The sequence below is a fragment of the Papio anubis genome, chromosome 19, assembly GCF_008728515.1.
Source record: "Papio anubis isolate 15944 chromosome 19, Panubis1.0, whole genome shotgun sequence".
In the NCBI taxonomy this organism is placed as follows: domain Eukaryota; kingdom Metazoa; phylum Chordata; class Mammalia; order Primates; family Cercopithecidae; genus Papio; species Papio anubis.
Genome location: NC_044994.1, coordinates 62,100,070 through 62,127,760, shown reverse-complemented (window position 1 = coordinate 62,127,760; position 27,691 = coordinate 62,100,070). Strand labels below are relative to the sequence as shown.

The following is a 27,691-nucleotide window of genomic DNA, read 5'->3' as shown; positions in this document are numbered from 1 at the left end:
TTATATTTCTTCCACAGTATTATCACCCCTTACCCACTGCATCTACAGTCTCATCATCTAAGATCGTTCATCTCAGAAATATCATTGACAAGTCACTTCTATTATTTTTCTGTACTGTTATGTTTTTTGACCTTGACACTTCAAATCTGTAATTAATACCTTCATTCCTGGATAACTACAGACACTTCTGAGCTGGTGTAACTGGTTCCGCAGCGCCCACTGTGGTATGCTATCCATCAGGAGATGTGGTCTTTGGGTCAAGGAATTCAGCCACTGTTACAATCCTGGCTAGGCAGGCTTAGGCATGGGCTAGTGGAATCTTGGTTTAATATCCGTATCTCTTTCCTCCTACTTTCCAATTTCCTGCTGATGTCTCCTATTGGCGGCAGCCAACTGGAAGCCAGAGGGCAAGGCAGCCTGGATAGTGCGGTCTTTTTGCCTGTTCAGGTCAGTTGATGAAGAGCTGGAAGAGTTCGAACCACCAGAAAGTGGAATGGAGAATATCCAGCATGCTAGCAGCTCTCTCGCCCTTCCTCTCTTCTTCCTAGAGACAATATGGTCACCTTGAATTTTGTTCTTTTCCCGAATTTGACACACTCCCTCTGAGTTCTTGCATTTGCAAATACAGTTTTCTCTAGCAGGAATTCCCTTACCCAACTTCTTTGTGTGGCAAACTCCTACTTACTCTTTAAGATCCAACTCAAATACCATCACTCTCTTATCTACACACAAGAGGAGGCAGCAGGGTACTATGAATAGAACAAAGAAACATCAGGTCAGGTCCTCAATCTGTCACTTGCTAGTTAACGTGACTTTGTGTGGGGGCACTTCTGTGATTCCTCTCCGGCAAAATAGGAATGGCAATACAGTAGGCCTTTGCTGTCCACTGGTTGCACACAGAGAATTCAACACACTGGGGATGGAAAATATTCGGGGGAAAAAACCCCACAATTGAAAATAACAATACAAAAATTAAAAAATAGTATGAATAAAAAGTACAGTGTAACAACTATTTACATAGCATTTACATTGTATTAGGTATTGTAAGCAATCTAGAGATGACTTAAAAGTATACAGGAGGATGTGTGTAGGTTATATGCAAATACTACACCATTTTATAAAACAGACTTAAGCATGAGTGGATTTGAGTATTTACGGGGGTCCTAGAACCAATTACCTAGGGATACCGAGGGCCCACTTTACCTGCCTTGACATCCCTTTCCCCGGGAAAGTGAAAGGATCAGAGCGAGAAAATGCTCTCTAAAATGCAAATCATTTTCCAAACGTAATTTTGTTGATCTTACCGCTGCTTAGAATTAAAAAAAAAAAAAAAAAAAAGATTTGCTCAGCTCGATCACTGTGCACGGTGCAAAAAATCAACTTTGGTGGCATTCAGCAAATCATACACCCAAGTCCCGCCTTTATTTCTCTTTTTGCAGCCCGGTTTCTCTCTTCTGCTCACTCATACCCGCCCACCTCGCTTTTGTAGCTTGCTTGTTCATATCTGAACTTGGGTATCCAAAGGCACTGCTTGACTTTGCAGGTACATTTCACAGTTAAAGAGGGTCCGTCATTTAGTAGTCGGGGATGGGAAGAACTGTCACAAAGCAAAAGTCTACATTCTAAATCGTGAAGTTCTGGGAGCTGAGAATCAGACTGGCAGGGCCAAGAACGAATCCGTCGCTGAGCGAGAAGGCGGGGCTCCTGTCGGGGCCTCTTGCAGCCCGCCCTGGGTTCCCGAATTCCCGCGCTGTAAGCCGGAACCCCAGGCCAGCGGGCGCCGCGGCGGGCCCGGAGCTGGGTGCAGAACGCACGACCGAGCCAGAACTACAACTCCCGACGTGCGCGGCGGCGAACGCCGGTTCTACCCCTGCTTATTGCTTTCTTTTTTTTTTTTTTTTTTCCTCTTCTTGCGACGGAGGCTGCTGTCCAGGAAGTGCGCAGTAGTGATTCTAGAAAGGCTGGAAGCTCTCCTGGCGACGCGGGGGCCGCGAACGGCTCACGGAATGCCTCCTACTCCTAGTGAGCGCAGGCGTTGCGGAACCCACCGTCCCACAGGACGTGTTTCCGGGAGACATTAATTGTGGCCGGACTCAGTGGGGCGGCAGTTTAATTCTCCGGCGGCTGCAGATTGATGGGACGAGATGGTCCTGGCGGGGCTCATCAGGAAACTCGGTAACTGTCAGGTTGCCCCTCGCCCAAGGCACCCTCCCCTGCCCTGGCCACTTGCTGAGAATGGTCGTGTCACGTTTCCGCGGCCGGCCACTCCGCGACCGCTGCTGCCTCTTTCGCCCCCGCTTTGTCAGGGTAGCCCTGGGGGACCCATCTCGGACTTTGTGTAAACTCCGCGGTTCGCGTCCCGAAGGCACCAGCGGCCTGCTTCTGAAAAAAACTGGTTTATTCCATCTTCACGCCGCTCCTGCTCACAGCATAAGTAACGTAGTTTTAGAATGAAATCTGGGTGGGCGTCTCTTTGCAGTGGGGAACTAAAATAGTTTTGTGCCGTTCGTTGACAGGTCATCAGCTGGCCGAGATCAGGGAGCGCGCTCTCAAGAGTATTCTCTGCAAGATTGAGCACAACTTAATCTGCTACGCTGATCTCATTCAGGAGAGGCAACTTTTTCTTCATTTGCTGGAATGGTTCAATTTCCCGTCCGTTCCAGTGAAGGAAGAGGTTCTGAACCTGTTAAGCAGATTGGTAAAGGTAGGCTCATTTTGAAATAAAATAATCAGACGAGTGACTGTTTCTTGGTCATTTAATTGTAGCGTTTATTGAAAGTTAAATAATTGGGGTTAAAGGTTTTTTTTTTTTTTAAACAACCAGAGATGTGTAATTCATCTGAGTATATATTGCTCATCTTTTATTTGTGATACTGAATCCCACAGGGTCTCTGCTGTGCTCAGAAGTAACACAGAACTTCTTTTGAGTTTTGGTGTATTCTGATTTTTGGAGTTATCTTTGGAGGTTAATATTTGTATTCTGTTTTTATTTTCTGATATTTACATCTTAAAAATTAGATGTGTCAATATGAAAGGGAGCACGTTTAAAAATAATGTTACATAACCGTGATTCATAAATACTAATGTTAAGTTGCTTCCCCGTATGCTTTTAGATTGGTATTCTTATGCCTACCTCAAGAGTAGTTAGCTGTCAGGGTCAGATATCAAAGTGTAAGTTTAACCTTTCAAAACGAAATCACTGTACAACGGTAGAGGAATGTTACTACTTTGACATCCTGGTAACCGGTTGGGGCTGGGACCAGAAGGTGAGCGTCAGTGGAAAAAAGTAACCCATTACAAAAATAAGAGTAGTGATTGATAATGTGCATTTCTAGTGTTCAGTGTGTTGGCTCATCTTTCATAAACGTTATCAAGTGTTGGTTGTATGTCTCTATGAGTATGTACTCCTCATGGAAGTGCCTTCGGGGCAGAGCCATGAAGGATTTGTTTTTCAGAAAAGGAACATCTGATATACCAAAAATGATTTTATGTTTTGATTGCTGTAAGTTAAAGTTTAGAGATTTTGATAGAGTTATTCTCAAGATCATCCTCTTCTTATTTTAGTATCCCCCAGCAGTCCAACATTTGCTTGACCTTGGTGCGGTAGAGTTCTTATCTAAGCTTCGGTCGAATGTGGAGCCGAATCTGCAGGCTGAAATTGATGGCATTCTGGATGGACTTTTCATTCTTCCTTCGGAAGTTCCTGCACTGTCTTCTGCCTCATACCAAACCAATCAAACTGGTAACTCGTTGGAATCAACTTGAGGGATATCTGTTAAAATATAAATACATTCATTCTAATGGTAAATTTTAAGGAAAGCAACGTTAGATTTTTTTAAAAAGGATTTCTCCCACCTCCCTCAAACTTATTTTTCTTGTATTAACTTACATGATTTTGACCTTTTTCCCCTCTATTGTTAGTCAAAGGATGGTACATTTGCATTAATTGCTTTTTTGGTCAGGCCTAAAGGATGCCAATAACTTTGCTTTTATGAGACCAGTTTGACAGCTTATTTCTTTGACAGTAACAACGTATTTTTATTGAGCACAGGAGTGCTCAGACATTGTTCTTAGTGCTTTATATTTGTATTTTTGACCTTGTTCTTCATATAGGAGTGTAATGATACCTGTCCTAGCTCATGATTTTGTTGTGGGGACCAATCAAAACGACATAATGCAAGTATTTTTCTATGCTGCAGTCCATTATGATATACTAGTTAAAATCCAAGTCAAAGAGACATGGATTTAAGTCCCAGTTCTGCTGCTGGTTGTGTGACCTTGGCTAAGGTAATTAACCCCTCCAGGCTTCAGTTTTCTCATTCAAAAATTGGGATAATAAGAAAGAACACCGGGCCGGGCGTGGTGGCTCGTGCCTCTAATCCCAGCACTTTTGGGAGGCTGAGGCAGGTGGATTACCTGAGGTCAGGAGTTCAAGACCAGCCTGACCAACATGGTGAAACCCCGTCTCTACTAAAAATACAATACACAAATTAGCCAGACATGGTGGCAGGCGCCTGTAATCCCAGCTACTGGGGAGGCTGAGGCAGGAAAATCACTTGAACCTGGGAGGCGGAGGTTGCAGTGAGCCGAGATCGCTCCATTGCACTCCAGCCTGGGTGACAGAGCAAGACACTATCTCAGAAACAAAACAAAACACCTTTCTCATAGAATTGTCATGAGATTAAATGAGACAGGGTCTGTAAAGTGCTTAGCACAGGGCCCAGCATGTATTAAATGTAGCGATGTTGGCCACGGTGCTGCTGCTGTTGTGCTGTTGTTAATGCCTGGTACAGTGCCTTGCACATGGAATGCATTGGAGTTGATTTGAAGAAAAACATCTTCTTGCAATTTATGTAATGAGTAGTAAAAGTAAAAAAAAAAAAGTTTTGATGCTTAACCTGTTAGACCATATTTTCTTCTCTACCATTACCAGTTCTGTTACACCTTCAGCTTTGGGTACTGCTGTTCACAACAACAATAGCAGCTGCATTTATTGAGTTACGTTGTGGGGCATTGAATAAATTGATTTAAATACTTCATCTTGTTAAATCTTAAAACAGCCTTTTGAGATGTTATTAGTCTTACTCTGTAGCTGAGAATAAAAATATAAAGTACCTTGCCCCACAGTACCCAGCTCTCTAACCTGTAGCAGATGCAGGATTCTAACACTGCTTTATCTGGCTCCCAAACCTGTGATTCTTAACAATGTATTTCACAGTCTCTAAGCCATCACAAATAGAGTCTGACATTATGAATTTTTAATCTAATTCCTTGCAGGTGAGAGTAGAGGAATGGTTTAGGGCTAATTGTTAGTTTTCTTTATTAGTATTAGGAACTACTGCCATGAAAACTTAAAATTACAAACTATAGTTTTAGCCTTTTCCTCATTCTCATTGCAGCTGAACTGCTGAACATATAATCGCATGTTACAGGGAATTGTAAAGGTATTGAAAGATAATGTTTGACGCCTTTGTTTCTGACAACTTTCTTTTGAAGGTATGAATGAAAATTGAAGTGATCAGAAACTATATAATTGGAGTCAAGGGAGAGGGAGATGGATTAGGAAGTATAGAGGGATGGTCCTTGAATACTTTGTAGCAGATTCTTCCTGTACATTCTAACAAATAACTGTGTTTGGCTAACAGTAAAAGTGAGAGGGAAAGAGCTCCTTCACTGGAAGTGGGCTCAATGTGCACATTTTTTCCTCTTTAGGCAGATAGATCATTCAGAAAAAAAACTGGACTTTTTTTTTTTTTTAATTTTTAAAATGATTCCAATACTTAAGAGAAAACATTACCATTTAAAGAAAATAAGTTTCACTTTTAGCAAATAAGGAATCGAGAATACAGTAATGTTTATTTTCTTTTCAGAATTGTCAAAAAACCCTGAAATCTTAACAGGATATTTTCCCCAAGACAAAAGTAATTTCCAGCAGATGGAAGTGCTGCCACAACCAGTGGGTGTGTATATGTCGGGAAGTAAATCCTGTTGTCTTGGGAAGTTGAAAATTAATGTGCTTTCTTCATTGTTGTGAGGATGTATTTTTACCAAACTTGAATGTTTCAGCACCAAACTACCATTAAGTGTTTTAGTTGTTTTAAGTTAGTTTAGGATATTGAGTCGAAATGGTAAAATTTTGTGTTATTCTAACCATGTTTGAGCAACTGTGTAGATGGATGGTAGTAATAGCAGTAGTGCGTCGTGCTTACTGAACATGAGTTTTTTGAGGCATTGTGCCCTGCATTACACACATGTCATCTCGTTTGTTCTCCAGCTTACCAATGGTACCATCTATCCAATTACGCCAGCCAGAGACTGAAGATCATTTTAGTTTCTTTTTTTCCCATTTCCTCAACACCCAGTTAATTAAAAAGTTCTGATTTAGAGCCCTCTTTCTGGAATCTGGAATCTCATCTCCATCTTTTTGTATCTGGCGGTGTTCAGCCTTAGCTCACATGCCAGCCGCCTCATCAGAGAGACTTCCTGATGATTCTAGCCAGTGATCACTTCCTGTGTGTAGTTTTCTTTCTAACACATTCTTTTTTATTATTTTTGTTTTAAGTTTGATAATAGCCGTGAACATTGCTTAATTTTCAGAGTCTGGAACAATGCCAAAAAATGTATTAGGCACTCAGTAGATATTCTTGGAAGGAATGAATGGATCCTCCTGGAGACTCTCTGAGATTGGTATTATTAGTGACCACATTTTACTGATAAAGACCCTGAGACTAGAAAGGTTGAAAACTTTGTTCTTGGTGAGGCAGTTAGGAAATAGTTAAGTAATCACGTACTTACCATTTTCTTGCCTGCGTGGTTAAGATGAAAAGGCTGTGTTCAAGAGTATATCTGCTGATGTCACATATTCAAATGAACTCCATTTGGAAGCCTCTGTTATTAAAAAGCTTTCATGGAAACTCACAGGTGGCATAACAAGAAAGAATGGAAAACTTGTTAAGCCATTAGAATACTTTACCTTTTCATTCTGGAAAAGTTTTCTTTGGTGAGGCAGTTAGGAAATAGTTAAGTAATCACGTACTTACCATTTCCTTGCCTGCATAGTTAAGATGAAAAGGCTGTGTTCAAGAGTATATCTGCTGATGTCACATATTCAAATGAACTCCATTTGGAAGCCTTTGTTATTAAAAAGCTTTCATGGAAACTCACAGGTTTCCATGTGCAAAACAAAGAATGGAATAACAAGAATAACAAGACAGAATGGAAAACTTGTTAAGCCATTAGAATACTTTACCTTTTCATTGTGGAAAAGTTTTGTTAGGCTTGTAGCAAGCTTTGTTTTTGAGGCCAGATGGCTGAGAGGCTTAATTCCATCAAGATGAGAGACATCTGAAGGGAGGGGAATCTCTAGGGTTGGTAAAGGAGGTGTCTGAATGAAGCCGATGAAAACATGAAGGGGGATTGAGATTGTTACACTTTTATGTGAGTTGCAGTTTGTCTTGATTGACGGTCTGACTTATTTTGGTCACATTTTTACTGTGTGGTATAAGCCTGTCCTTCCCTCCACCCACCTCTCCTTATTTCCTTAGAAAGTAAACCCTGCTTTTATGTTAGCACTTTTGAAAGAAGTAACTATGCTATGTTTGGGAATTTAATAATACTGCTATCCACATTTAGCAATTCCATGCTCTTTTCAAAGCATTTGGCAGAAAGACTGCCATTTGGAAGGACTTATCTAGATGCTGTTTCTCAGTGTTGCCACCTTAACTTGTACTATATAAGATCTGTTAAAAATAACTTAGATGGGGATAGTTTAAAACTGTGTTGCTTTCTCAGATTTCTTTTAATCTTGTTTGAACACTGATATTTGTTTTTCGACCTTACGGTCTTCAAGTCATCTTCACAGAGGTTTAAAACACCTGACACCATATAGGATATTTGAACATGGCTAGATGTAGTGTATCATTATGTTTTAATCATTTTTAATTTCTAAAAGTTAATGTCAGTTAACTAAATGTCAGTTCCTTTTATGTTGAATTTAAGTTTGATGTTCTGGTCAGCCACAGGGTAAAATAGAAAATTTAATGGAAACTTTATATGTCAGTCTGTATTGGATTGTGTTTAATGCTCTTCTTCTAGTACTTATTTTAATATAATATGAGTTCTGTTTAAATTATGAAATGAGAACTCTCTTATTTATCCTGTGATAGAACAAATTTCCTGCTGACCTTGTTTGGTATATTTTGGGTTACTGAGATGTAGCCTTTATTTTGGGACTTGTTTTAAAGGGAAAACTTACTCTCAACATTGTGAATCTGTCATCTCTTTATTCTTTGATACCTTAAGCTTTGCTATTCCATTGACAGTAAATCAGACTGTGAAGTGCTTGAAGTTTTCTACATTTCCTTGGCTACCCCTGACCACCACAGACAGACATGTCCTCTCCTCTAATGAAAGGTACGAAGCTTGATGTATTTTTCAGGTGTTTTTGTTCACTTATAGTCATTAAGTTTGATAGTTATTACAATATGGTTTACCAGGAAAAGATACTAGTGGCAGTGAAAAGTAGTAATGGTCATTTTTGAAAGATTTTTGTTTTTCAAAAAGCTAGCCAGAAAAAAATTCCTGTTTGCTTTTAATCAATCTACACATCAAGTTTCTTTTATTTTATTTTTGAGACAGTCTCACTCTGTCACCCTGGCTGGAGTGCAATGGCACGATCTGGCTCAGTGCAACCTCCGCCTCCTGGGTTCAAGTGATTCTCATGCCGCAGCCTCCTGAATAGCTGGAATTACTGGCATGTGCCACCACGCTCAGCTAATTTTTGTATTTTTAGTAGAGACAGGGTTTCCCCATGTTGGCCAAGCTGGTCTTGAAGCCTTAATCTCAAGTGATCCGCCCCCCTTGGCCTCTCAAAGTGCTGAGATTACAGGTGTGAGCCACTGCATCCGGCCCAGGTTTCTTTTTGTGGTTGGAATCTCGTGTAGTCCTTGGTAACAGGAGTTTTCTCTTATTGGCCAGATTCTCTTTTTGGCCATTACTTATGCCCTTGATCAATAAAAATGGAAAATTAAACATAAATGTAGTCTTTTTGGCAGAATATATTTCAAAATGTGGGCTTCATTAGGAGACAAACTATGCCATGTGGATAAGGTTGGGTACCACGAATCCAATCTAATGTGATGACTGTTAATTGATTGCTACCCACAAGAGTAAATAGCTGATACGTAGAAATTTGGAGAGTATTTTAATGTCCAGATTCACTTTGCGCAATTTCATAAATGTCACAATACACAAGTTGTCTGCTTTTTTGGGGTATAAATCTGGAAAATAAAGACCAGTTTACTAGGACTAGATCCAGATTACAGGTGGATGCCATTAAATGATTTTTAATGATGACAGTTCTAAGAGCATCAGTGAATTCTCTTGGAACGACATATTCAGGAGGCAGAGTGCACATGGGAAAGGGTTAGGAGGTTGTATGATCTCTTAGTTTTGAGTCAGTCCCAAAGGCAGAGATGGTGATAATTTCTGATACATGCCTCTGGATAGTGAATGGTGTATTGTGTAATGGAACTGGGCTGAGAAAAGGGGTGTGATTTTTTGGGGGTGGGGAGTAAACAACTGCCAATCCTAGGTGGGCAGAAGTGGCTGGGTGTCCTCTGTATGGGATAAGAGGGGAGTCCTAATCTGATTCACCTTGAGTAGGGAAGATCAGTAAGGACTTTCATTCTTAGAATTTGCCTCTATACTTTTGTTCTGTCTCATTTCTTAATTTAATTGGCAGATTTCCTGGAATTCTGTGCTCTTTGACCTCACTGAACTCATTTTGTAGCCTTAGGATAATCTCTGAGGGTACAGTGGTTAGTATGATGTCCTTCCTGCTCTTGAGAGGGTCTAGCGGGGAGTGCAGAATCAACAGGCAGTTATAATATCACAAATAATGGTCAAATGGAAGAAGCACTGCCTTAGAGTTGTTTATTGGTTAGGGAAAAGATCTAGGAAGGCTTTTCTGGAGAAGTGAGATCTCAGCTGAGACCCGAAAGATTGTTAATGGAGTCATTGTGTCAGTAGGCTACTTAGAATTTGGAATAGATGAACTCTTCTTAAAAATGATTAACACTATGTTTTGTAGCTCTTTAAAAAGTAGTAACCACACTTTAATCTGGAACACCTGTGAACTATTGAAGGACGTTATCATGCAAGATTTTCCTGCTGAGATTTTCCTTCAAAGGCCAAAAATTGTTCAGGTCAGTGCCCTCTATAATTGTTTTAGATTTTGAACCAGAGAACTTTTTGCAATAAAGCAAATTTTGCAGAGTAGGAGTTCTTGGGAAGGAACTTTGTACTCATGTTTTTAAAAAGTGAAGTATTTGGCGATTTAAAACACGTATTCACTAACTTAGGTGGATAGTTATAGTTCTTCCAATAGTAGTAGTTTCATTTGACACTTGCAGTACAGTTCGGCCACCTTGAGTTACCATTTATGGATCACCTAAAGGGTAGAGTAGACTTTGGACATTGAGATTGTGCAGGAGCCCTTATTAAAAGTAAGAATAACATTGCGTCTTGAGCATCTAGTTTATTTAACGCACAGTGCTACATGCTGTAGCATGTATAACGTGAAAATACAGTAGCAGTGAATAACAGATGAATTCTTTTCTTTTTTCTAGTTTATTGCTTATATAGTAGAGAGAGAGGGATCCAGGGTGGGGAATTGTGGCATCTCCAAAGCAGCCAGTAAGGCTTCAGTGTTCTCGCTCCACACTGCCAGGGCTGAAATGGACTCCAGTGGGTGGCAACTGTCAATACATAGGATCAAAGCTGGCAAATGATAGCAGAGGAAAGCTGTTAATTCCCAAAATGTGGTCAAATGATTTAGATGCTTGAGATGAAAAGGGCTTGCTGTGATTTTTAAAGTGTTCTCTGTCATGTAGTGTCCTGAGTGGGGAATAATTCCTGTCTTCTCTCGGAATAGTTACTCAACTAACAGATTTTAGAAATTAGGAAACACTGACTATTCTATTTAAATGTTGTCTTATTTTATTTTGACCCATCTACTTGCCTTATTTTGCCCATTTCTGTTTCTTATGTCTTACAAATATTTGGCAACTTATTTTACTTCTCTTGATTCTTCACTTAGGCTTACTTACTTAAGCTCCACATTCTTCTTTGAAGTTGAGCACTTTGTTCCCTTAATCATTTTCATGGCTCTTGTTGATTTCAGAGCCTTTTATCTCTGTTGAAACTGGCCTTTGGAGGAGATGGAAAGCATCGCCTGGCATTACAGTCAGTGTCCTGCCTGCAGCAGCTGTGCATGTATTTAAGAAACAGACTTAACTTTCACCGAGATCCCGGATTTTTCTCCAATAAACAGGGTATTTATTTTTATCTGTTCATTAGCCACTGGTGTTATTTGTAGATTTTTCTGAGAACTTTCCATTATAGTTACTGTTAGGGTTTATTGTGTACGCATTTTCACAACATAAACTCTCCACTCCTAAATGTATTCAAATGATTATCTTTACAGATTGCGTGGATGACAGAAACTGCCATGATCTCTTGAGCCTTTATTTATTTATTTATTTTTGGATAACAGATACTTATGAGGTGTTTTTCTTTTTTCTCCCAGACTTGTAGAAATTCTATATAGTGTTGTTAGGACGTCGTGACTAGGATATTGGGTATGACTATTCATGTAGGACTTTGGGCATTTTAGCAAGTTACATATAGTGTTAATAAATTGTTTTGTTTGAAAAATATTGATTTGAATTTTATGAAGAGTATTTACATGCAACTTGCGATGTAGTCAAGTGTTCCAGCAATGCCAGACTTTTCAGAGAAAAAGCGCCACCTAATGGCCAAATAGAGTACCAGACTGGCTTCGACAAAACGGTACAATTGAGGATTTTTGTGTACTTAGTGCAATCTGCATTGAAAGTCAAATATTATAGTCATTTGTCATCATGTTTCATAGTTAATCTCTATTTCATTGGGAGTTTCACTGATCTTGTGCTACTTGAATATTTATGCTTTACCTTGGTTTTATTCTAGATTTTAGAACAATGGCATTGTGCAAATGACTGATAATAGAGAACGTTTGGCTATCCCATACTTCAACAGAAAAAGGGTTATAATGTTGATTAAAAATAGTTGATATCTCTGAATAATTGTTAATGTATTTAATAAGTATGTATTTATTACCTATTATATGCTGCTGATAGTCTAGCCTCCAGGGAAGTATAACACTGAACAAACGAATAAGATCCATGCCCTTATGAGCTTCTATTTTAAAAGGCTGGGGACAGGTGATAAACAAGTAATCAAGTTTGCTTGAGATAAGAAGTACTTGAAGGAGGCCGGGCGCGGTGGCTCAAGCCTGTAATCCCAGCACTTTGGGAGGCCGAGACGGGCGGATCACGAGGTCAGGAGTTCGAGACCATCCTGGCTAACACGGTGAAACCCCGTCTCTACTAAAAAATACAAAAAACTAGCCGGGCGAGGTGGTGGGCGCCTGTAGTCCCAGCTACTCGGGAGGCTGAGGCAGGAGAATGGCGTAAAAACCCGGGAGGCAGAGCTTGCAATGAGCTGAGATCCGGCCACTGCACTCCAGCCTGGGCGACACAGCGAGACTCCGTCTCAAAAAAAAAAAAAAAAAAAAAAAAAAAAGTAGTACTTGAAGGAAATAAAAAGGGTGATGTGACAGAACGTGGCTGGGTAAACATAGCTTCATTTAGGATAGTCAGGGAAATCCCCTGAGAGGAGGTGACCTGAAGGGTGACAAGGAACCGTCACTCGAAGAGCTGCAAGAATAGTGTTGCAGGGAAGGCGAGGCCTCAAGGTAGCACTGAGGGTGATGTCCTTGAGCAACTGAAATAAAGCCCATGAGAGTAGAGTGCAGTGAGCTGGGCAGGAGAGGAGAATGAGGTGCCATCAGAGAGGTAGTCAGGGGCCAGAGTACATTGGGGCTTGCAGATCTTTTTAAAGGTTTTGTATTTTCTTTGAAGTGTAGTGAGAAACTCTTGGAGAGTTTTTTTTCCCCCCCTCTCTCTGACTGTAAATGCTTTTATTACCTAATTCTTTTTTTAAATTGGGGTAAAATATATAAAATATGCCATTATAAACATTTTTAAGTGTACAATATGGTGACATTAATTACATTCGCATTGTGTGCAGCCATCACCACTACCTGGTTCTAAACCTCTTCATTATCTTAAACAGAAACTCTAATCGTTAAGCAGTGATTCCTCATTTTTCCTTTCCCCAAAGCTCTTGATAACCTCTAATTTACTTTCTGTCTGATTTTGTCTATTCTAGGTACCTCATCTAAGAGGAATCATACAATATTTATCCTTTTGTGTCTGGTTTATTTATAATGTTTTCAAGCTTCATACACATTGTAGCATGTATCAGAACTTCATTCCTTTTTATGGCTGAATGATATTCCATTGCATGTATATCCCACATTTTATTCATCTATGCATTTGTTGATGGACATGTGGGATGTATCCACGTTTGGCTATTGTGAGTAATGCTTCAGTGAACATTGGCATGCAAGTGTCTGTTCAGTGCCTGGTTTCAATTCTTTTGGGTAATACCTAGGAGTGAAATTGCTGCATCATACGGAAATTCTATCTTTAACTTTTTGAAGAATCGCCAAACTATTTTCCACAGCAGCTGTACCATTTACATTCCCATCAGCAATATATAAAGCTTCTAGTTTTTCCACATCATCACTAACTTGTTCATTTTTTTCTTTTTTAAAAATAATTATAGTCATCCTAGTAGATGTGAAGTGGTATCTCATGGTTTTGATTTGCATTTCTCTAAAGACCTAGTGATTAATGACCAGTGAATCTCTAATGACTTTTCATGTGCTTATTGTTTGTTCATATATCTTCTTTGGAGAAATGTTTAATAAAGTTCTTTGCCCATTTTAAAAATCGGGCTGGGCCGGGCGCGGTGGCTCAAGCCTGTAATCCCAGCACTTTGGGAGGCCGAGATGGGCGGATCACGAGGTCAGGAGATCGAGACCATCCTGGCTAACATGGTGAAACCCCGTCTCTACTAAAAAATACAAAAAACTAGCCGGGCGCGGTGGCGGTGCCTGTAGTCCCGGCTACTCGGGAGGCTGAGGCAGGAGAATGGCGTGAACCCAGGAGGCGGAGCTTGCGGTGAGCTGAGATCCGGCCACTGCACTCCAGCCTGGGAGACAGAGCAAGACTCCGTCTCAAAAAAAAAAAAAAAAAAAAAAAATTGGGCTGTTTTCTTTATTGCTGGGTTTCAGGTTACTTAGATATTCTGAAAATTAACACCCTTATCAGATACATGGTTTGCCAATATTTTCTCCCACTCTATGGGTTATCTTGACACTTTCTTGTAATGTTCCATGGGGTACCAAAGTTTTAAATTTTGATGAAGTCCAGCTTATCTGTGTGTTCTTTGGTTGTTTGTGCTTTCGATGTCATATTTAACAATCCATTGCCAAATTCAAGTTCATGAAGATTTAGACCTACTTTTTCTGCTAAGAGCTTTATGGCTTTAGCTTTTATATTTAGGTTGTTGATCCATTTTGAATTAATTTTTATGTATCGTGTGAGGTAGCCATTCTTGGAGAGTTTTAACAGAGAGTGCGTGATCTAGTGTTTTCTCCTTTGGTAGTCTCTAATGTTGTAATTGAATACCATTGACTAGAAGGTCCCATGTAATCAAATCAGTTAGATATAAACCTAAATGTGCTAAGTGAATACTTATAGAAAAGTTTGATCTTTGCTTTTGTTTTTACCCCTGTAAAAGGATTCCTACTATCTTAATTTGTTAATGTTTTTGGAAGAATGATACATAAATACTACATAGTCAGAAGTCTGTTTCTACTAAGGGATAATTTTATTCTTTCTTTTTTTCTCCAGACACAGTTTCCCAAAATTCTTCTTTATCTTATTGTCATGAAGCAAGAGGTACTCATCATTCCCAGAACCCTTCCCCGGGAAGCAGCAGCCCTCGGCCTTCTGTGGTTGGACGCACAGGCCAGCGACCCAGAGGAGATGGCCAGGATTGGGATGCAGTGTCCTCTAGGTACGCAATGTCTCTGGGGAAATTAGAAATGCTGGTTAACTTGTGTGTGTTAATTTCAGAAGGAGATAATTATTTTTCTGTCCTTTTTTTTTTTTTTTTTTTTTGAAACATTAACATAGGTATAGGCCTTGTGTTAAAACCTGGCTTCATACTTTTTTTGACCATGATCCACAGTAAGGACAGATAAATATTACATCCCAGCTCAGCAACTCAGTGCTCAGTACGTGAACATATACTCTGTTTATGTATATATGTGTGTGTATGTGTCCCCCAAAGCAAAAGGTTCACAAAATAGTATTCTGATACTATATTCGACACACTGAACTATATTTTCAGTTCTGATTTCATTAAAAAAAAATGATTCTGACCCACTAAGTTGTTTTTACCAGCCACAAATGGAATATGATCTAGTTTAAAATTAAAGCTTTAAATGATAGATACACTTTTGATAGTATTTTAAACATATTTTTGTCTTATGACAAATGCATAAGTGTTTATTGTTAAAAGGAATGGTTGGAGAATTTTATAAAATAAGGACTCCTTCAAGGTGAACAATTTATGATATTTGTGTAAATACAGATTTTTTCTTTTTCTTTTTTTTTTTTTTTTTTGAGACAAGATCTCACTCTCTTGCCTAGGATGGAGTGCAGTGGCCCGATTATAGCCTTGACTTCTGGGCTCAAGTGATCCTCAGCCTCCCAAGTAGCTGGGACCACAGGTGTGCACTACCACACTTGGCTAAGCCTTTTATTTTTTGTAGAGACGAGGTCTCACTATGTTTCCCAGGCTGGTCTCAAACTCCTGGGCTCAAGTGAGCCATCTTGGCCTCATAAAGTGTTGATATTACAGACATGAGTTACCATGCTTGGCCCCCAGTGCTTGGCACCCAGATTTTCATACACCAACTTTGCTTAAAAGGATTGGTGTGGTGTTTGTATGTTACCTTATCCTTGGGCTGCGAACGTGTTAAAAACATATTAGCCTCTTCTTTAGTGTCATTCTAAAAAATGTTCAGTAAGTTGAGCATTAGTCTGTTGGCTTGATTATTTTCTTGCAATACTGCTACTACTGTTAACAAGCTAATACCATTTCATACCTGCTGTGTGCATGGTGTTATGCCCTGTGCTTTGCATACTTTATCTCCTTTAGTTGTCTTAGAATAGGATTGATATTATATAATGGGATTGGTATTATTATTATCATCCTCATTTTACAGAAAAATCTGACGTTTAGAGAGGTTAAGAGCATGACAGTTGGTAAAGAGCAGAGCTAGGGTTAAATAAAATGATAGGAGAGTCTGTGCTCTTAGTTCTTATATTGTAGTTGGTTGATCAGTCACGTTTTTCTCTTTCTCCTTATAAAGCCTTTCTGCCTCATTCTCTTGTGTGCTTCATGGTTGTAAGTTTTCACTCATGAGTGAACAGCTTCCTCACGTGGCCTTTCAGAGTTACACAGAAGCCCTAGTTGTTTCCATATTTTGCGGTGCTTGGTTTCTTGAAATTGAAGAAACGACAAAGTTGGTATATAATTCGGGCAGATTTAAATGTTCCATAGCATTAATATATCTCTTGTGATTCAGCTTCAATTGTGGATAACATCAAAAGACAAAATTTTGAGGCTCTTTGTAAATGTGAGGCTCTAGCCTTTCTACACTTCTTAAATCCTTACTCCAGCACTTTGCATCCAAGGTAAGAACTTTTTAATGAAGAAAGCCAAGGACGATGGGATGTTCCTTTTTTTGGGGTGCATTTTTGAAGTCACTACATGATGTCGAATGTGCTAAATGAAGTAATACATTTCCCACGATGTTTTTCTGGAAACATCCTTCATTTCCCAACATTGGCTTACTTGGAACAGTGGTGAAACTCAGAAAATCTAGGAAACTGTATGAACTGTTGGTTTGGTCTTTACAAGTTGAATACAGAAGAGCTTTCCTATAAATCTGCTTGTTTTCTTTTAGAAATGAATAGGTTATCAGTGCTAATATTGATGGCTACTATAGAAATGTTGACATACTTTGAGATATCAGCCTGAAAAGCAAAATATAGATGCATTTTTGGCTTCATTTACAATTTTGAGTCTTTTTTTTTTTTTTTTTTTGAGATGGAGTCTTGCTCTGTCGCCTAGGCTGCAGTGCAGTGGCGCAATCTCAGCTCACTGCAACCTCTACCTCCTGGGCTCAGAAGATTCTCCTGCCTCAGCCTCCCCAGTAGCTGGGGTTATAGGCGCGTGCCACCATGCACAGCTAATTTTTTTTTTGTATTTTTAGTAGAGATGGGGTTTCACCATGTTGGCCAGGATGGTCTTGAACTCCTGACCTCAGGTGATTTGCCCGCCTCAGCCTCCCGAAGTTCTGGGATTACAGGCATGAGCCACCACTTCCGGCCTTGAGTCGTCTTTATGGAATTTAATTTCGTAAATTTGTCAAAGTTTCTCCAAATCTGACCAGAGTTGAATGAAGCAATAGAGTTGTGACTTGTATGAGGCTTCTAATATGCCAGGCAGCAGATATGCAGTAAATCTGTTTGGGGATTGTTTCTATATGCAAGGTTTATCATTTGTTTATTTTGCAGTGGAAGTAGTAGTCATGCTCATGTAAACTCTAGGATATCCGTTCATTCACCTTTGGATATGGGACACATAGATCTGCCAGAGCTGGAAACTGAAGACACATTGGAACTACAATTCCAGCAGCTCAGTCTTCCCCAGTTTTGTGTCTCTGTTCTGGAATCAGCTGTTCCTCTCTTAAGAACAGGTTAGTTGTTTTTGAAATCATAATCCTGATACAATTTGTGTTTTTTTGTGTTTCGTTAGGATTTTCCTTTTTTTCTCTTCTGTGTGAGGGCTTTTGCAATCTATATTTACTTATCTTTTGAGATATAAATTTTTAAAAATGTAATAAAGTCTTTATTATTTTTAAATTAAATGTGGATGCCATGGAGGGCTATTCAGCTAGCCCTTCCATTTTACGAGTTTTTATTGACTTTCACGCCTACATTTTTTAGAATTTTTATTGTTTTGCATTTATTCTTGCTGTCATCTTATTTTTTTCTTTTTTTTGGGTTATATGGCTATTTTAAATTTGAACAATGACAACATAGAGCAACTGGAATAAGTTATAAAAGGTGAACTGGCATGAATAGACCAGAATAAAAAAATCTTTGGCTTTTGCTCTTTGGAAACTTTTTGAATAGCTGTCAGTTGTTCACTCTTCCCATTCATTTCTTACTACTTAAGCCACTTAACATGTTAAAAACAAAACTCCAAAACTGGATTCTTCCCTTTGTGGCAATTATTCTTAAAAAAACCCACAAATATTTTCAGATTACATTTTTGTTCAGATGTGCTAGGAAAATTTGAAGAGGTTTACTGAAATATACACTGGTATTTAATTGTAACTGTGCTGAACAACGGTGACAGCAATAACAATATGGCGGATGTCTACTGAGTCTAGAAATGAAACAGTAGTTACCATGTGTTGAGTCCCTACTGGGTTCTGCCTTCATACTTTGGTTTTGTGTTCATTATTTCATGCACTCTTCATATCAACCCATTCTTTCCTTCCAATAGTGGTAGTTACTAATTTTATCTCCATTTTTACAAGTGATGAAGCTGAGTTTTAGAGTGGTTTAGAAACTTGCCTGAAGTCAAACAGCTAGGACTTGAACCACGATTCTTCTGAATCTAAAGTCCATGCTCTTAAATACTTTAGCATTTTGCAACGTAAAGAAAGTTTTAGAAAGAAAGCAGTCATGATTTTTATTCTCAAAATCTATACATTTTCAGCATTTGATAAACTCATCAGGATATAAGTAAGATAAGAAAGTTTTGCCCTTTTTACTTTATACTGGCAAAGTAAAAATACATATTCCAAGTTAATGGTTCTTTAAGTCCTATGTCTATTTTTTGCCACTTGGAGGTGATGGAGGAGAAAGAAGCAGGAAAGTACATATTTGGAAAACATTTAAAATGTTTTTATCCTGAGGAAAACTGTGTACCCATACTTTTTACTCAGTAAGTGCTTCTACTATCTGGAACTATGTATTAATTCATATACTAATAATCTGAAATGAAGGAAGAACTGAACTTTGGCATCATAAAGTACATATGTTTATCTTTCTGGTAAGCTGAGAAGAACAGTTTTAGACTTTAATGATTTTGCATTTAACCTTTTCTTAATTTGCTTTAAAAAGTCAGATTGATAATTATAAAGCTATATCTTGGTACATAAAAACTTCTAAATGTTCTCCTGCCCTTTTGTGGTAAATTATGGCATGATTTGTAACTGTTCAATATCATAAGAGATTTCTAGGAGAATTTGCTCCAGCTGTTCTAGTAGAAAAATTAATCTAGATCCTTCCAATCTGTTAGTTTGTTTTACTTTGATTCATTAGAACTTTACCTTTGGGATGCGGGGTGGGAAGGTCTAGTGTGAATCTTCGTCTCACATAGGATAATGGAGATGGAGTCTGTTATTCTGTCTCTGTGGAGAAAGGTGGTGTGACTTTGGGAAGATTTTTTTTTTTTTTCTTTGCTCTGGTGGGTGTGACTTTGGGAAGATTTTTTGAGTTTAAGGTGAGTGCAAATAGAGTTTCTTGAAGTTTCTTTAGCAAATGTCAGCATGTTCATTTATTCCTTTAGTTGCTCCAGTCCAAGCTTAGCTTCCCAGGCAACTCCTGTGTGGGAAAATATTAATTTATGAGAAGACTCAAGCCTTCTAGTACTAAGTAGAAATTATTGGAATATGTTTCCTAAATCTTTCTGGTGCTTTGTCACATATTACGTGTAACATGGATGGTCCCTAAATTTGAAAAATTATTTTGATCTATCTCACAGTACCTGTTAGATTATTGCTACTTTCAATATCTTTTCCAATTATAAGTGTATTTGATTTGTTATATAGTAAAGTAGTGTTGTGACTGGAACAGAAGCCTTCAATGTGATTGTAAATTGTGATTTCTCTACAGTTCTAAGAACATTAGAAAAGAAGAGAAAATGTTGGAGCATGACTAACTAGAAAATTCAGCAATATGATATTCAGCTGATTATTTTAAAGTTAAGTAACTTTTTCTCCTTTACGTTTTTCTGTTTGTATTCCTAGGTAGCAGACAAATGATAATAAGAGTTCTGGAATTGCTTGCAGAGGATATGACACTTATTGGTGAAGCAATTTCAACAGATATCTGGGATGACAGCAGCCTTTTTGGTATAGATATGGTGAGAATCAATGTTTTCTTTGGGATATAGAGAATAGCATTTTTTAAAAGATTTTTGTTCTTTTCAGCTGGTTTCATTGTCTCATTAGTGTTCAAAATCTTTTTTCTTTTTGACTCAATATGTCCCATGCTTATTGTATAAATAGCCTGGAACAGGCCTATTTTTCCAAAAGTTCTGGTTACTGCTAATAGGGGAAGGTATATTAAGACCAAAACCAGGCCATTGGAAGTGGTTATAGCTACTGTGATATCATTCTTTCCTTTCAGGAACATTTAAGAAATACATATTTTTAAAGATCATGAATTTATATTGTTATTTTTCTTATTTTAAATTTGTATTTCTTATCCTTGCGCTTGCTTGTAGAAAGTCTTTGTTCCTAGCAGTATCAGCATAATTACTTATTAGCTTTGACCTTAAACATACATAAGATAGTTTCGGAACAGCAGTATTAACATTACTATGAACAACTCTACTAAAAAGTTCAAGATTTCCTGGCAGTTCTTTTTGACATAGACTAATTTCATTAAGGATATACACTCAAAATACTGTGCCGTAAAGCTACCGTTACCAATTCAGCATACAATTAGATTTGTTTTCATTTGTTTCACTATTGGGAATTGTTTTTTCTGCATGAAAATGTAGCTCAGGGATGCCTCCCTCCCATTCAGTTACCTTGAAGATGTTTTCCTTATTGGTAGTCATTTTTATTTTCTGGCTATTTTTTTCTATTTTTATTTTATTTTTGCAAATGTAAGCAACTAAGTATGTAGATTCTTATCCTCTCCCCTTCCTGCATAAAAGGTGGTATATTATGTACACTGTTTTGCACCCTGTTTTTGTAACTTAAGAATATGTCTTACGTGCATAGAGTAGTAGGTATGGGGATTATTCCCTATCTATCTAGACGTGAGATTTTCTCATTCTTTTTTATAGGTAGCAAATGCTTCGTTGTGTATTTGTTAACTCTTGATGGATGTTGTTAATATAAAGTATGTACAATGAATAATGTGTTTATGCTGTTTTATAAATGTGCAGGTGTGTCTTTAGGGTAGATTTATTTAAGTGGGCATCCTCTTTTTCTAAAAAGCTTTTGTTTAGCTTCAGCGGTACATGTGCAGGTTTGTTATATCGGTAAACTCTGTGTCGTGGGGGTTTGGTGTACAGATTATTTTGTCATCCAGGTCATATGCATAGTACCCGATAGGTAATTTTTCTGATGCTCCTCCCACTCTCCACCCTTGAGTAATCCCTGGTGTCTGTTGTTCCCCTCTTTGTGTCCATGTGTTCTCATTGTTTAGCTCCCACTTATGAGTGAGAATATGCAGTATTTGGTTTTCTGTTCCTGGATTAGTTTGCATAGGATAATGCACCTCCATCCATGTTGCTGCAAAGGATATGATCTCATGCATTTTTTGGCTGCATAGTATTCATTGGTGTATTTGTACCACATTTTCCTTAATCAGTCTGCCATTGACAGGCATTTAGGTTGATTCCATGTCTTTGCTATTGTGAATAGTGCTGCAGTGAACATACACATGCGTGTGTCTTTATGGTAGAATAACCTCAAGTGATCTGCCCACATCGGCCTCCCAAAGTTCTGGGATTACAGGTGTGAGCCACTGTGCCCAGCTGAGCCATGTTGTTTATGTAGCAGAACAGCAGTTCCTCGCTTCGCATCATAGATAGGTTTTCGTAAACTGTGACTTTAAGCCAACTGACTTATAACAAACCCAGTTATTTTTTCTCATCAGCACTTAGTTAAATGGCATGGAACTTGTAATGCTGTTTCATTAAAGTCAGTTTCCAAGAACCTGTTGAATATGTTAAGTGACAGCTTACTGTAGTTTATTCATTTTATTTCTGAGTAGTATTACATTGTGTGGACTTGCCACAATTTGTTTATCCATTCACATGTTGGTGGACATTTGGGTTGTTTCTAGATATTACAAATAACATTCCTGTGGAGATTCTAGTTGTTCCACATCTTCAACATCTATTATGTTCAGTTTTTTTTTTTTTTTTGTGGGGGGAGAGGGCATTCTGATAGATGTGCAATGGTATCTTATTGGGTTTTAATTTGCATTTCTCTAGTGACCGATGATATTGAGCATCTTTTGTAATTTTTAGAGAGCAAGTCTAGGTCTTTTTAAAACACTTATTCTTAAGTACTTTATTCTTTTCAATGCCATTGTGAATGAAAATTTAAATTTTTGGATTGTTTATTGTTAGTATATAGAAATACAATTGATTTTTGTGTATTGATCGTCTATTTGGTGGCCTTGCTGAACTTACTAGTTCTGGTAGTTTTTTTGTTTTCTTCTTTTTCTTTTCTTTTTTTTTTTTTTTTTTCTGGTAGATCCCTTAGGATTTTCTACCTATAAAATCATGTTATCTGTGAATAAAAACAGTTTTAAGATCATCTTATCTGTGAATAAAGGCAGTTTTATTTCTTTCTATTCACTCTGGATACCTTTAATTTTTCTAAATTGCTGAATTGCCCTGGCTAGAGCCTTTAGTGTAATGTTGGATGGATGTGGTGAGAGCCTTCTTCATGATGTTAGAGGGGAAGCTTCAGTCTTTCACCATTAAATGTAATATTAGCTCTAGTACGTTTGTATTTTGTAGATGCCTTTATAAAGTTGAGGAAGTTCCCTGTATTCTTAGTTCGTTGAAAGTTTTGATCGTGAATGATTATTGTATTTTGCCAAACCTTTTTTTTTGTCTCTACTGAGATGATCATTTAGCTTTTTGAAGAGCAGAAATACTTAATTTTGATGAGGTTCAGTTTCTTAATTTTTCTTTTATGGATCATTACTTTTGATATTTTACCTAACAAATCTTTGCCTAACCTGGGATACAAAGAATGTTTCCTATGCTTTCTTTTAGAATTATTACATAATGTTTTAGGTTTTATATCTTTGATTTTGAGTTGATCTTTGTATAGTACAAGGTAAGGAATGAACTTTTTTTTTAATGGATATACAATTATTTTCTCAGCACTATTTGTTCAAATGCCTATCCTTTCTTTCCTGAATTCCTTACCAACTAACTCTATATGGGTTTACTTCTGGACTCTATTTGACTGATCAGTTTTCTCTTATGATGCCAATACCCAACTAACTTAATTATTGTAGCTTATAGTGAAGGCCTGTAGTGTAGCTATAGTGAAGCTTACTGTAAGTCTTGAAATAAGGTAATGTAAGTCCTTCAACTTTGTTCTTGTTTTTCAAAGTTGTTTTGGCTATTTTAGGTCCTCTGTATTTTCAACATCAATCAAATTTGTCAATTTCTACAAAAAAAAAAGCCTGTTGTGGTTTTGAATGGAATTGAATTGAATTTGTAGATCGATTCAGGAAAAATTGACATCTTAATAGTATTGAGTCTTCTGATCCATGAATACCATATATATGCCTTCACTTGTTTAACTCTTTATTTTTATTTTTATTTTTTTTTGACGTGGAGTCTCATTCTGTTACCCAGACTGGAGTGCAGTGGCATGATCTCGGCTCACTGCTATGTCCGCCTCCTGGGTTCAAGTGACTCTCACTACAGCTTCAGCCTCCCAAGTAGCTGAGATTACAGGCATGCGCCACCATGCCCAGCTAATTTTTTTGTATTTTTAGTAGAGACAGGGTTTCACCATATTGGCCAGGCTGGTCTCGAACTCCTGACCTCAAGTGATCGACCTGCCTCGGCCTCCCAGAGTGCTGGGACTACAGGCATGAGCCACTGTGCCCAGCCTTATTTAGCTCTTTAATTTGTCTCTGTAATGTTTTGAAGTTGTCAGTGTATAGGTCTTCTACGTCTGAGTATTTCAGTTTTGGGTCTTGTCCTCTGGCTGGTTTTTCTCTTTATGGATCTTAATATTTGATATGTGTAGTAATTTCTGATTGGATGCTGGACCTTTTCAATATTACTATGCTGAGTGTCTTGATTTTTTATTTTGCCCTTTTAGAAGCACTTTGGGAGGGTTCGGAAGCACTTTGGGAGACCAACATGGGAGCATTACTTGAAGCCAGGAGCTTGAGATGAGCCTGGGCAACAAAGCAAGACCTTATCTCTTAAAAAATTAGTAACATTAGCTGGGCATGGAGATGCATACCTATAGTTCCAGCTATTTGGAAAGCCGAGGCAGGAGGATCACTTGAACCCAGAAGTTTGAGGCTGACAGGTGGTTATGTTACTTGTAGAGCAGTTTCATTTTCTCAAGACTTTAAAAAATTTGGTAGAGTGGGTCTAAAATAGTGGTTTTCTACTGGGGGTAATTTTGCTCCCCAGAGGATGTTTAGCAATGTTGGGAGCCACTTTTGATTGTCACACCTGGAATGGTGCTACTGGCTTCTAGTAAATAGAAAGCAGAACAGCTCTCCACAGATAAGAATTTTTTGGCTCAAGATGTCAAAAAACCTTGAGGAAGTGTTGAGATTGAGAAACCCTGATCTAGAAGAACCTTTGCTTGGGGTTAAACTCTGCTCCTGAGGTGTGATCCTTGGGACCTCTATTGAATGTTCTAAGTGATTATTGATGCTGTCTACTCTGCCTGGCTAAAGATTGAGTTTTGTTGTCTTGTGTGAGCCCTGGGACTTGTTCAATTTAAATCTCAGTAATCATCTTTGGCCTATATTTACAGAGTATCTACCTATAATATAAGCCACCTAATGTCAGCATGGACTAGATGGAAACTTGTTTAGGTCTCTGAAACTCTTTCTTTGCATAGCTCTCCCACAATTCCTAACCATGTCAGCTTCCACAAGCATCTTCGTCTCCTAACGTCATTGAGACTGTCAGACTCTTTGGATTTCTCTTGCCTGTGTTTGCTGTACAGTAATTGTTTTCAGGTATAGTAGGACTGTCATTGCTTATTTTCCTTCTCTGTGGCATCATAGTCCTGCACTGTCTACTGTGCCACTTTCTAGTTGATTTCTGGTGAAGGACAGGAGAAGTCCTTGTTATTATTTCATGGCCAGAATTGGAAGTTTTACATAAATTTTTAAATTAGGCCATTTTAGCAACTGGTGTATCTGTGAGTTATTAGGGGCTTAAATGTACGTTTATCTAGAGTGAAAATTCTGGATCAACTTTAGAATAATCATTCAAAGTGTGGAGAGATCAGGATACTTTGGTTTTTGCTGTTCATATTTCAGTAGAGTAGATAATTTTAGAAAATATGGCATTAAATTTTATTTTTTTGCAAGAAGTGTTTTGATAAGTAATATTTTGCATGAGTAATCAACACGTGTACAGTAGTAGCCTTAGGAATGTTATATTACAACATAATATTTAAGAGATCTATGGAATGCCAGAGTATGTCTCCATGTAACTGGAAACCATATCTTTTTTAACATTTCAAAATATCATAAATCATTTGTCATTTTATATCTTTCATTTTGAAATTGTCATATGATAACCTTGCCTTCCTTGAAGATTTGGCATTCTGTGTCTTCTGTTAATGTGAATTCCTAATGTCCGGTCTTCCTTCCTCTCCTTTTCTTCCTTCGCCTCTCCCTCCCTCCCTTCCCTTTTGCTGCCTTGTCAGGGCAGTAGAATCAAAATTTGTTACTCATAAAAGTATATAGTGAGTCTTACAGTTATCAGGTTTTTTTCTTTTTATGCTATTTTGATGTAAGTCGGTCTGTATTTAATTAAAACATTGTTACAGGCTGTCTGAAATCCTTGTGAATAGAGGTCTGAACATAAAGTACAGATATTTACATAGTAACAATACCCATGTAAGAAAGAAACCCAAACTTGTATTTTTTTCATAACATGAGCCTCTTTTTTTTTTTTTTTTTTGAGACGCAGTCTCGCAGTCTCGCTCTGTCACCCAGGATGGAGGGCAATGTCGCAATCTGGGCTCACTGCAAGCTCCGCCTCCCCGGTTCACGCCATTCTCTCCTGCCTCAGACTCCCGAGTAGCTGGGACTACAGGTGCCCACCAAGCCCGGCTAATTTTTTTGTATTTTTAATAGAGACGGGGTTTCACCATGTTAGCCAGGATGGTCTCGAGTTCCTGACCTCGTGATCCGCCCACCTCGGCCTCCCAAAGTGCTGGGATTACAGGCTTGAGCCACCGTACCCGGCAAGCCTCTTAAAAAGGGAAACAAATTGCATGTTTTAAAATGGGTATATTTTCAAGTCTTTAGTTTTCAGATAATAGTTCTGAATCTTGGTGTTTCTTTAGTCCTTAAGGTTATCACACTATTTTGTAGTACTTTTAGGAGATTTTTCACATATTGAAGGTTTTCTACAAGTAAATTTTTCCTTTGAAGTGTGAGGAATGCTTTATCAGTTGTTTCTGAAATTAACTTAAATTTTCTTGGCCAGAACATTTATCTGTAAAAGTTAGTCATTCACTTTTAACTTTTGGCTGCTGGTACTTTATGATTCAATGAATTATTTTTACTTTAAAGGTTAATTCTGTTGTACAAGTGCCAGTTGGTATGTTAGAAATGCTAAATAAAACAGAAGTACTTGAAATTATATTTGATTTACTTTTACTTATTTAAAAAGAATAAATGTCTCTTTTCTTTGGCTATATTTTAAAAGAAGCAAACAAATAAAATATCTTAATGTTCATACTTTTGCCAATTTTCAAAAGAAAGACAGAAGCAGTATTTTTGTTGAGTCATTAAAGGAACAAAATAATAAATGTTGCTATCAATTTAGAAATTAAGTACCTGAGGATATATAATCAAATCTCTAGGTGTTTCCACACAGTGCTAATGTCAGTAGCATCAATCGTGTCTGGAACTTTGTAACTCAGCATGGAAGGGAATTTCAATTTCCCCCCTTAATTGAATACTTTTATATTACTTCAAGTAAATAAAAGAAAAAATATTTTCACCAAAATTAGTTATGCTGACCTAAAGTATGTCATGTGTCATTCCCCCTAGTCCTCCATCATCACATCAGGTCTGTTTTTTCCTTATTTACATGCTAAGTTAGGTTCAGCATGCAAGGAGGAAGTAGCCTTCACCTCCTACCAGATAACCTAGACTCTTAGGTCTATATTCTGTTTCTTTTCCGCATTTCTTCTGTGTCATTCCTGTCATTGCAGTCATTGGAAAGCAGTCTTTTCATCTTTATGACTCACTGCTTCTATATTCCCATCTGACCTGCTGTGAACTGGTAACTTCAACATCAAGGCATGTTGGTAGAATTCTAGAATGTTAGTAGGACTTCAGGATGGGCTAAGAGGATTGTGAAAGAAACCAAAGATAAGGGCTTTGTATCCAGTAAGGGCTCATTAAGGATATTTGGACCAGATTGTGAATTGATAACGGGGGTAATGGGATCTCTAATTACATAGACCTTCCCTGCTGCTGCCACCATTCCAAAGACAGTTATTTTAACTCACATTTCCTGATTGCCTATTATTAATATATGCTAGGCACTTGGGGTATCAAATAAGATGTAGTGCTTTTTATGCCCGTGGGTGATAGAT

General features: G+C 38.0%; 1 protein-coding gene across 12 annotated transcripts in view; it reads left to right on the top strand.

Moving 5' to 3' along the window:
* The first annotated feature begins 1,365 nt into the window (after positions 1–1,365).
* RTTN (rotatin) overlaps positions 1,366–27,691 on the top strand; it is a 195,732-nt gene continuing 169,406 nt past the window's right edge. For 3 of the 12 annotated variants that reach the window (XR_004180103.1, XM_031658903.1, XM_031658905.1), the window contains exons 1-10: positions 1,367–2,175; positions 2,517–2,704; positions 3,565–3,742; positions 5,871–5,960; positions 8,322–8,412; positions 10,091–10,205; positions 11,183–11,333; positions 14,865–15,030; positions 17,604–17,785; positions 20,132–20,247. Coding sequence is in view for 10 of the 12 variants with exons in the window: in XM_031658903.1 (XP_031514763.1) it covers positions 2,145–2,175; positions 2,517–2,704; positions 3,565–3,742; positions 5,871–5,960; positions 8,322–8,412; positions 10,091–10,205; positions 11,183–11,333; positions 14,865–15,030; positions 17,604–17,785; positions 20,132–20,247 (1,308 nt within the window). In the remaining 2 variants the exon portion in view is untranslated. Of the gene's footprint in view, positions 2,176–2,516; positions 2,705–3,564; positions 3,804–5,399; positions 5,497–5,870; positions 5,961–8,321; positions 8,413–10,090; positions 10,206–11,182; positions 11,334–14,864; positions 15,031–17,603; positions 17,786–20,131; positions 20,248–27,691 lie in introns of those variants that run through there. The other 9 variants (XM_031658902.1, XM_031658901.1, XR_004180104.1 and 6 more) reach the window with 8 other exon arrangements.